This window comes from Solanum verrucosum, unplaced genomic scaffold (assembly GCF_900185275.1).
Source record: "Solanum verrucosum unplaced genomic scaffold, falcon-dt-bn FXZP01000047.1, whole genome shotgun sequence".
Classification (NCBI taxonomy): Eukaryota; Viridiplantae; Streptophyta; class Magnoliopsida; order Solanales; family Solanaceae; genus Solanum; species Solanum verrucosum.
The window spans coordinates 337,709-348,671 of record NW_026020155.1 but is presented as its reverse complement, the minus strand read 5'-3'; the positions used below and the strand labels follow the sequence as shown (position 1 = coordinate 348,671).

Below are 10,963 nucleotides of genomic sequence, written 5' to 3'. Positions count from 1 at the left end.
AAATGTCGAGTTGTTGGTGGCTCCGCTAAGGGCTTTGGGTCGAGATCTATGAGTGACGCCATAGTTGAAAGTGAAAAAAAAAAGGGAGTTGATGTAGAGAAAAAGAGAAAGTGTAGAAGGATTTCTTCATCATTTTTTTTTTGCTTTCAGCAAAGCAGATTGTTGACTTTTTTTTCTGATTTTTTGTTGTTCATCTTTTTTATGATACATATGGGTTCAGATCTTTTAATGTATCTAGTTGATTTTGATTCTTAAATTAATGTATAATTCGTTCGTTTCACCTTTATGATACATTACAATTTAATCATGTACAATATATTGTTTTCAAATATTAGTTGTGATACATAACCCTAATTTATTGAAACACAAATTACTATGTATCATGTTAATAGTTATGTATTGGATACACAAATATTACACAATTCGTTATCTTTTTACTACCGACACATACACCCTGCCTTGTTTAACTAGTAGAAGGCTATGTATCGATAGACACTATCAAATATTACTGTTGATACATAAACACTAATGTTTTATAACAAAATCAGTTTGTATCATATTCATCGTTATGTATATGATACATAACTGTGTTATGTGTATAACATAGTTATGTATCATGATGTTGTGATGTATCGCATGTTGTTAAGTATCTGCAACACTGTTTTATAATATTCATTGTTTTTTTTTGTATATGATACAAAATTATATAAAATTGTCGATTTTTTTTGAATCTGTTATAATTTGGGAGAGAATTTGAGAGAAGAAAATTTGAAATTTGAATTGTTTGGAGCTGTTATTTGGGAGAGATTGACATCAATTTGATTTGCATGATTTGGGGAACTGACATTTAATTTTATATTTAATTTCCTTTTTAATCTCAACAAAGTAGTTGTATAATGTATCCGGATGACTGATATTTGAATGATTTTTTTATAAAATAGAAAAGAGTAGGGATAGAATGTAATTTAGGTCTTACACTATGACATTTATGTAAGTTATACTAGAATTAAAGAAACAAGAAAAAGGTCATATTTGTTACTCAACTATGCTAAATGGTTCAAAAAAATAATTCTCCATTAGTAATTGGGATCAGATCTACGTACCTTCTCCGTTGCTGAAGTTGTCCAAATTTTCCCTTTGTAGAACATGTCTAACATAGATTAGCCATATGGGTCAAAATTAAGCCTCGTAGTTCAAAATATGCGAGGGCAAATCTAACCTCAATTATTAAAGAAGGATATATATATATATATATATATATATATTTGTCACGAAATTTCATAATTCAAAAATCGAATTTCAGAATTTTCGAAAATTTGAAAAACAACAAAAGATGCTTCACTTTTTCCAACTTCAAATAACTCGCAGAAAGTCAATTTTAATTTGTATTCATGGCCAAAAACAACTGAATCCAACTTTCAAATACCATTTTTCACTTTAAAAATAAACTATTTAAAAAAAATAAAATGAAATCGTAATGAAATATGGACAAATGATCACAAAATACAATTTCGCTTTAAAGATTAGTCAAACTGATTCTCATGACCAGTAAAAGTATATCGATTTTGAATTATAAATGTGGACAAAAGCACAAAAGCGACGGGAGTGATAATATGAGGCTGGAGTTACGTAGGGACTAGCACTCCCTCCACAAATAATTTAGTATAGTTGACAAATAAAATATACTATAGATTAGTTTTTTTTTCCTTTGGGTGATCAATTTGGATGATATAATATGGTAGGAAGAATGTTGCAACATACAAGGACAAAGAGCAAGACAGTGTTCCTTAGCATTCCATAAAGTCACAAACATCCAAATCTCCAGATATAAAATAAATGCCAAGAATAAAAACAAACACACTTGCACAAGAATCCATATCCTAATTTTGAAAGCTATGTCTATATATTATTAATACATATTTTGGACTTTATCTTACCTCTCCACTCATTTTCTCTTTCTTACTTCTGGACCTATTAGTATTTTGAAATGATTCCCTACGTGGACCCCTTGATCTCTTTCTATTTCAAACTTTTCGATGCATCTAATAGTATCAATTTTATACTATCAAGTAAGTCCATACAAAATTAATTCGTGACATTTTGTAAAAACTATAATATTTAACTACCTTGCAAGGGTTTGAAAATCATCAATTTAAAATGCTTTAATTAAAGCACGAAAAATCAGGGTACCATGAAAAAAGGCCACACCTAAAATATGTAATGTATACCGTTTATTCTAATCTTAACTATCAGTCGTTGATTTTATGATTTAAAGTGAAGATAATTTTATCGTTGCTCCGAGCAGGAGAGCCCGACTCTAAAAGGTTAAACAAAAGGCAAGGTGCCTTAGACCTCCAAATTTAAAGGGTTTCATTTTATTTTATTTTAATAATAATATAGGTGTTTTTTCAGGAAAAAATATTGAATAAGTACTATTTCACACATTTGGAATACTATCTAGAAAAAGACTAAAATGGATTGACTATATCAACAATTTAAAAAGAATCACTAAAAAAGTTAATTATAAAAAGTTATTAACAATTTTGCATCTCAAAAATCTAAAAGAATAAATTTCAAGAAAAATATATATAAATTTATTTTTAAAATTGTAATTAAGGCTTTCATTTGATTTTCACTTTTAGATCATAATGTGCTTGAGACGCCTCTAGCTCGGAGACTAAACACAAAAAAGGAAGACCTCAAAGAAGAAGAGAAACAAAAGAAATGAATACATTGGATACCAGTAAAGCTAGCTATTCATAATCTTCTCTACATTTTTTTCAGTAAGTTAAATAAACAAAACTAAGTTATACAACACTTTTATTCCTTTCCTTGTCCTTCCCTATCTCCTCTATATTTACTTTTTTTTTAACTCAACTTTTCATGGAAAAAACGAAGAAGAAGAAGAAGGACATGTCTCCTCTTTTTCTCTCTTTCCAAATTTTCATTCTTCTTGTGAAATTTTCGAAAGAAGCATCTCCTTTATGCCTCTTCCCCCTAATTTCCATACATTGTCATATTCTTCGTAGAAACTAAGAGAACGTGTACACGTACATATATAAATAAAATTTCAAGGTCTTCAATCTTGTAGTTCTTAAACTTGTGTTGTAGTATTGTGTTGATCATGAAGCCAATTTGAGAATGTTTGAAGAGTGTTCATATCAGCTCTATAATGTTTTTGAGTAAATTCAAGGAGAGTAGGCCATGTGAAATCAGGATATATTCGAGGGTTGTTGGAGTCCACCAATTCATTTGGTGGGCTCACCACCTTATCTTTGTTTGGACAAAGAAAGAAAGCAAGTGATTTCCTAGGAGTCTTGTTGTTTACTACTGCTCTGTGCAGGCAACTTTTGTATCTTCCATTTGATAGCGCCTGCAAAAGGTAAAAAAAAAAAAAAAGTTTAAACCCCACTAGATCAAATTTATGTGACCACTTTTTCACCTATATTTCATCTTGTTCAATGGAGTATATATGTGGACATCATATTCATGTTGTACGTCCTAATTAAACACACATGATATATATCATTTCATCGTTACAATGTGAAAATATCTTACCATAAATGTGTCGCCTATGTTAACCACAAATGCATTGAAATTTGGACTGATGGAACGCCATTCATCGTCCACAAAAACTTGAAGTCCGCCAACACAATCTTGATGGAGAATTGTTAATGATGTTGGGTCACAATGAGGCCCCGTTCCTAAGGTGAGCTCCGGTTTCTGACATGGTGGATAGTAGTTGAGTCTCATTATCGAATCATTTTCTTCAAAAAATTCTTTGAAGTGGCTCTTCTCTACGCCTAGGCTCATCCCTAAGAGTTCCATGATCCCAAGAGAAAGTGTGTTCATGGAATTGCAATATTCTTGATAAACATTCCTATATAATTTAAGTGGAAAAAAAGGTTAACTCATTTACATATATAATCGATATATATATATAGTGCCTCTATATCAAATTGTTTATCTGGTTTTGAGTGACACAAAATTTAAAATAATAAAAAAAAATTTGAATCTTGCAGTCAGCTGAAACAAATAACTATATTGAAACGAATAGAGTAGTACGGTCCGTACCCAAGATGGTTAAAACTTTCACCCAATGTCCTTTGAAAATACTCTTCAACTATGTGAGATGATTCTTCTTCAGCAGAGTAACGAAAAGAGAGTGTCTCTTTCCAAGGTAGCTTTGACGAAAACCTTCCAGTAAAGCTACTAGCATAACCACAATGCTCACCAATTTTCCTCTGAGCCTTTTGCTTTTCCAAAAGCGGCAAGTCAAAGAACGTATCCATATAACGATGAGCATTAGAAATAAGATTAGCATCAACTCCATGGTTCACCACAAGAAAAAAGCCATGACTCCGACACGCTTCTCCAACAAGCTTAGATGCTTGTTGGGCCGCGTCGGAGTCACCGGAAAGAAAACCCCTTAAGTCAATAAGGGGTACGTGAAGTTCTTGTACTACGGCACAAGGCTTCTCGTGGTCGGGCCATATGAATTGTGTGGGAATATTAGACTCACGTTTCATATGCGATGCATCAAAAATAAATTGTTTTTTTTCATCTATCATTGGAGATTTTGCATTTGTGATCATACAATCAATAGCCATTATTGCATGCACAGAGTAGGAGTAGTAGTTAATTTGTGAAGAGCCAAAAGTGAAGGATATATAAAGAAACTAAAGAGAGAGAGTTGAGATAAAGGAAAAGCCAAGGCCGTTCATTGGGAAAATAGGTGAACAAAAATTGGAATCTTATAGGTCTCTCACTTAACAGAGAAAATGAATAGTTTGCTAAAAAGGGCTTAGCAATGCTTAAAATTGGGATAGAGGTCCTTATGTGGTTTGTCTTTTTTACTATTGACATCATAGAAGAGTTTCTCATATATTTTAAATTAAATTTTAAAAAATTATGTTTGATAGTAATAGATTTTGAATTGGATTTTAAAATTTTATTTTCAAAATACTAATTATTTTCAAGTTTCAAAAAGTGGTCACGGAAATTTCACTTGGAAAATCTTCTAACTCAATTGATTGAATATTTGAACTCCCATTTTACTAGTGAAAGTTCAATTCTGCACTTTGTAATCCTCTTCATTTTCACTCACTTAAGTATTATTTTTATTTTTTAAAAACTAAAATACATTTCTAAACACAATTTTAAGTTGTGAATGTATAACTTCAAAAATTTCATTCAGAATTTAAATTTTAACTTTAAAATTTATGATCAAATGAAATAAATTTACGGAGAAGTTAATAATGGTTAAAATAGAGATAAAAGGTCCATATGGTGTTTGTCTTTTCTACTGTTGGACAGGAAAGCGTTTCCCAATGGTGTTTGGAGTTTCCTTTGGTCGGGTGATTGAGCCATCACCATTCACCACCCAACCTTTTTTATTGAAGCACACTCTTTTCATTCATAACATATTCCTGATATCGTCATCACTGGCGTCACCTAACTATTTGACTTGACACGATTATTTTTTTATTTTAAAAATAAATTTTTATTTTTATTTATCACATTTTACATATCAATTTTTTTTATATTTTATATTTAGAATTCCTTATTTATCTCTCAAATAATTTTTCAAGACCTAATTACTATTCTTTATTTATTTTCCAAATATTTTTTCAAGACCTAATACTAATTAGAATAGTGTGCTAAGTCAAAAAGTGATAGGAAAAAATGAACCGAGATTGAGAATTTAGTGGGGGTGCTAAGATTTCTTATCCTAATGAGCATTGATTGATAATTTAGTTGGAGGTGGGGTGGGGGCACAGGGTCGTCTCGACCATAAGGCCACTAAAGCAGTCGCTTGGGCCCCAATTTTTTTGGGGCCTCCATTTTCTCTCAAAGATATATATATATATATATTGTTAAAAAAAATTCATGTATTGATAAATTTGAAATTATTTTTTTTGTATAGAAAATATAATTGAGAAATTGAATATTGTTTAGTTGATTGTAGTGTCTTTTCTAGATTCTTATGTGGCTAGTTAATTGTAGTATCCTTTCTAGTTTCGCATGTGGGTATGTATTTTGTTGTCTAGCTCATATATATTTTGACGATTATCATGAACCAACAGTATTGTGTTCTTATACTTACTTTTCTTTATTCTCCTTTCACTATTTTTTATTCTTTCATTATTGAATATTCTTAAGTCTCTCAAACGTTCAAACATTCTACATTATGTGATATCTATTGTTGTGTGTTTATAAAAAGATCAAATTTGTTTTTGGTGTCTTATTAAAATTTCAAGCACTAAAACTAATCAACACTATTTTAATATTATTTATTAACTTATCAAATTCATCGCTACACTATTTTAACATCATCATATTTTTAAAATTTTGAGTCATGTTTTATTATTCCAACTTTATATTTGCATTCTTACTTCATAATGTCTACATATATCTTGCCCCTCCAGACCTCATTTGTAGGATTACACTAGTATATTATAATTATTCAATTTATATTTATATCAACTAAAAATATTAGGGCCTCTTTATAATGTTAGGCTTTAGGCCCCTAAACTTGTTGAGATGGCCCTGAGGGGGGGGGGGGGGGGGGTTAGAGTTACTTTTTAAGTATATTATAAGTTATAAGTTGATTATACTAAATTTTTAATTTTTAACTTATATTATATATTTTAGGCCTAAAAATAAGTGTTTAAAATATTTTTTTGTCTATTTCTAAACAACTTTCAAAAATAAAAAAGAGTTTAAAAGTCAAAAATTATTTTAGATAAACCAATCAAAATACCCTCTTATTAAAAATAATTATTAACATATTATAATAAATTAAATTACATTAATAATATGAAGAAAACAAATTTAACTTGTACGCCCCTTTTTTATTCAAGGAGATTCTATCCAATTATTAATCGTGATGCGGAAAAGAGCAAAGAAAGAAAAGTTGAAGACGGTTTTACGATAAGAAAGAACCCCTCTTATCTCGTGGCTAGCAGAGGCGGATCTAGAATTTGAAGACTTTGGATGCACCAATATTACCTTAGCTCAAATACGAGCTTTAAGATAAACTTAAAATAAAAATTGTGAAAAAACCATTCTAGCTGGATTCAAACTCAAGTCTCATTGGTAGATCCTCTAGCTTGTACCAGCAGCACAATGACATTCATATGCTTTGCATGGATACACTGTTAATTATATCTTAATTTATGTAAGTTTCTTAAAATAGATATACATATATGTACATAATTTTTTTCGAAATTAGCGGATGCACGTGCATCCCACCTAGAGGGGTACGTACGGTGGGTCAGCCTCTGGAATGGCTAGCAACATCAATACACATGTATCTAAGTTTGTGTAAGTTACCTATTAAAATACGAAAAAATAATCTAACAATATTATATAAAGACATAATACATAAACATGACTCTTAACTTGACGTTAATCGGCAACTATGGCCTTTAATTTTGGGTGTGCATAAGTAGACACTTAAACTTGTATAAAATTGAACAAATAGACACATTCATCCTACATGACACCCTATATGGCAAGTTTATGTCCTATGTGGCGTCCTACGTGTATTATGTCATGTAGGACACGTGTGTCTACTTGTTCAATTTTATACAATTTTAAGTGTCTACTTGTGCACACTCAAAGTTGGAGGGCATAGTTATCCGCTGAAGCCAAGTTAAGAATCATGTTTATATATTATGGCTTATATAAATTATATTTCTTTCACGAACTAGAACTAGACAACGTAGCCCATGTACAAATTCATGTAACATGTAAAGTCTTCCATTCGAATCGAAGGTCTAGCAAAAATAACATTTTTAACTTAAAAGATAAAAATAAAATTTGTATATTTTGTTTTTTTTTTTAGATTTCATTTATATAGTTACATTGAATTTATTATTTTTGTTTGTGTGATCGCCAAGCCTATGCCAATAAATATTTTGCTAGACTTGTAATGATAAAGTTTCCGTTAAAAGATTCACATAAAGAAGAAGAGGAATGTTCTATGACACCAGTGTAAGTCTATCACTCTCCTATTTCAATTTATTTTAATTATTAATATATAGTAACACAAATATTTAAGATTTATTTTAGATCATAAATTTTTTATTTTAAAATTATTTTCTTTAATTTTATACTAAGTCAAAACTTAAACGATATCACATAAATTAAATAGAGATAAAAATAAGCTTAGGTTCAAATGTCGTTTAGTGCCTTTGTCTTCTCCTTTTTGCAGCCCCCAATATGTTTACTTAAGAAAGCTAATACTTTCTCATTTTTCTTTTTAGTTAATCTAGAAAGGAATGACACATTTTTATATTATTTAAAGTTTAATTTTAAAATATTTATTTTATTTTTAATATAATATTTTATAGTTATACAGACATCTATAACTTATTTAAGATCATAAATATCAAAAGTTTTTTTTTCTTTTATAAATTTTATGTTAAATCAAACTAAACGGGATAAATATAACAACGAAAGCAAGGACAGGGGAAGCCGTATCATGCCGACCTGTAAATAGACAGTTTCTAATTTAAATTAAAGAAAGAAACGATCTCTACATTAATTTCAGTAGTAATCTCTTTAATTTGCAACAAGTTAACAAATAAGAGCATTTAATACATCATGATGATCCATTGAATGAGACATATATAAAAAAAAATTAAAAAAAAGGAAGAAATTAAAGCAGTAATAATGAACCAAGCAAGAGGGGAGGGGATTGGTGGCTGTTCACATTTAGCCATAAGGTGGAGATTGTAAGCTCTATAACCGGTTGACCAAGCTTTTGGGACGTCAAAATTACTTATTTTAAAAAACGTGAGGTATTTAGTTAAGTATTAAAAGAAAAAAAAATATGCTTATGAAATATGAAGAGTAACATAGAAATTATTTTTCAAAATAAATTGATTTTGAAAGTTTGACCAATTCGTATTAAATGACACACAAAATAATTGGACCTAAAGAAAATGACAATTAGCAAAACAAGATATTGGAACTCCAAAGTTTGAAGATATATATATATATATATATATATATATATATTATATATATAATTTTAAAAAAAAGGAAATTTGAGTTTTACCAATGACTGTCAGCATCTCCCAAGTGTAAAATCCAGTTTCAGCATGAAAGGTGAAAGGAAGTAATGGAGCTTGAGGGTGACATCTGGAGAATTATAAGCTATATATTATGCTCTTAATTATATTTATATGTATATAAACAGCTATTAATGTGCTTATGGTTGTCATTTTTTTGGAGGAGAATTACAGGGGATGTAACATGTCTATATTTATTTTTAAATAAAAGTTTGTCATTGTGCTTAATTAAGCTAATTTAATTTACTTTAAAATGTGCAACTTGTATATATCCGTTAAGAGTATCTAGCTAGAGGTATTAATGTTGTAAATCCAGGATTCCTTCTTTATAGAATGCTATTTTCCAAAAATCAAACTCACACAAACCAAATTATTTTCCAATGCAAACATTATATAATATAATTTAATCTTGTGATCGACAGGCTTGCACCATATATGAACAATCTATCAAATTGTTCCTTGGGGAACATCCAATAAAATTGGAACAAAAAAGCTATCAAGCTAATCAAATAGGTAGATCTCTGATGACTTCGTCTCGGATTAGTGAGGGTTCGATTCCCATTTTATACTATCCCTTCTCCCATTTTTTCTTTTTTTATCTGCAATTTTATTTTAATTTATAAATAAAATCCTTCGCTGGTAATGTAAAGACAAAGAATTCCTTGTGAGTCCTTTTTTTCATTTTTTTTTTGTCTAATGTAAAATATAAAAGTTCGTCATAAAAAGATAAAAATTATTTTGAGCAATTTATATACAAACTTTTTTCTTATGAGATCGGAAATTGTTTTTAAGGTAGTGGCTCGCTAGTTGCTACAACACAACGTATTAATAAGTAAATTTTTCAATTTGTTTGTTATTGACAATATTGTAATACTTTTCCAATCATATAAGTGGCCTATATCAAGAGTAACACCCATAAAGTAAAAGAAGTCACCAAGTCATTAATCTTATATGGCTCTAAGTGGCTTATCGCGATGTCTATTATGATGAACATTAAATTGGCTTACTTCCCAAAGTTCTATGATCACGAATTATGTATAATGAATCTCAAAGACTAATCTAATATAGGTTACGACAAATAGTATTCATCATGATATTATTGATGTAACGGTCTAATCTAATAGTGATATTATGACCTAGAACCGCACGACTTTAAAACACGTCAGTCAGTCAGTAGTGTTTAAGGTTTATTTATTTTACTTATATACTCAATATCATTTTCTTATATTCAAATTACAAAAATAAAATAAAACTATATATACAATCATTTCCTCTTTGAATAGACTGGGCATTTTCAAACACACCCCACCCCACACACATTGCCTTTTGATTGAGTGCGGGGGTATGGCATTGATGTTGGGATTTGTATGATATTGACATTTTGAAAGTACTATATATATTACTAGTTAGCAACTATAAAACAGAAGTACATGATGCAATATGCATAATACATCATAGTGGAACTTATCTATGAAAGCACAAACATAATTTCGACAAATTAAAGTCAGTTTGGCATTATATTAGTGATTTTTTTTGCTTTATCAAGACAACTAAATGAAACAATGAGAAAACATAACCTACTTTAACATAGTCATGTCTAACTATATATATATATATATATTGACTTCAATACTTAAACAGCACAATATAATTTTATAGGTAATGATGATAATGTTTGAGCAAACTAACCTATCTAACAGTTAATATTTGTCGGTCATGTCGGTATAACAAAAATAACTTTTAACAATAATAAATACGTATATTAATAAAGAGTGTTAAAATATTTATCAACATGAGTTAATTGTCATTGGATTCAATGTTGCTATGGACTTTAGAGACATTTACAAAGAGTGTTAATTGCCTCTAAAAATATATTTAGCGAC

At 29.5% G+C, this 10,963-nt stretch overlaps 1 protein-coding gene across 1 annotated transcript; it reads right to left on the bottom strand.

The window, feature by feature from the left end:
• Window positions 1–2,742: 2,742 nt before the first annotated feature.
• On the bottom strand, window positions 2,743–4,725 carry LOC125828231 (gibberellin 20 oxidase 1-D). The gene is made up of 3 exons (XM_049507546.1): window positions 4,075–4,725; window positions 3,559–3,880; window positions 2,743–3,373 (listed from the first exon to the last, which is right to left on the bottom strand). Exons 1-3 carry the CDS (start codon window positions 4,608–4,610, stop codon window positions 3,095–3,097), a joined length of 1,137 nt encoding a protein of 378 aa, XP_049363503.1. The 5' UTR covers window positions 4,611–4,725; the 3' UTR covers window positions 2,743–3,094.
• Between the last annotated feature and the right edge of the window lie 6,238 nt (window positions 4,726–10,963).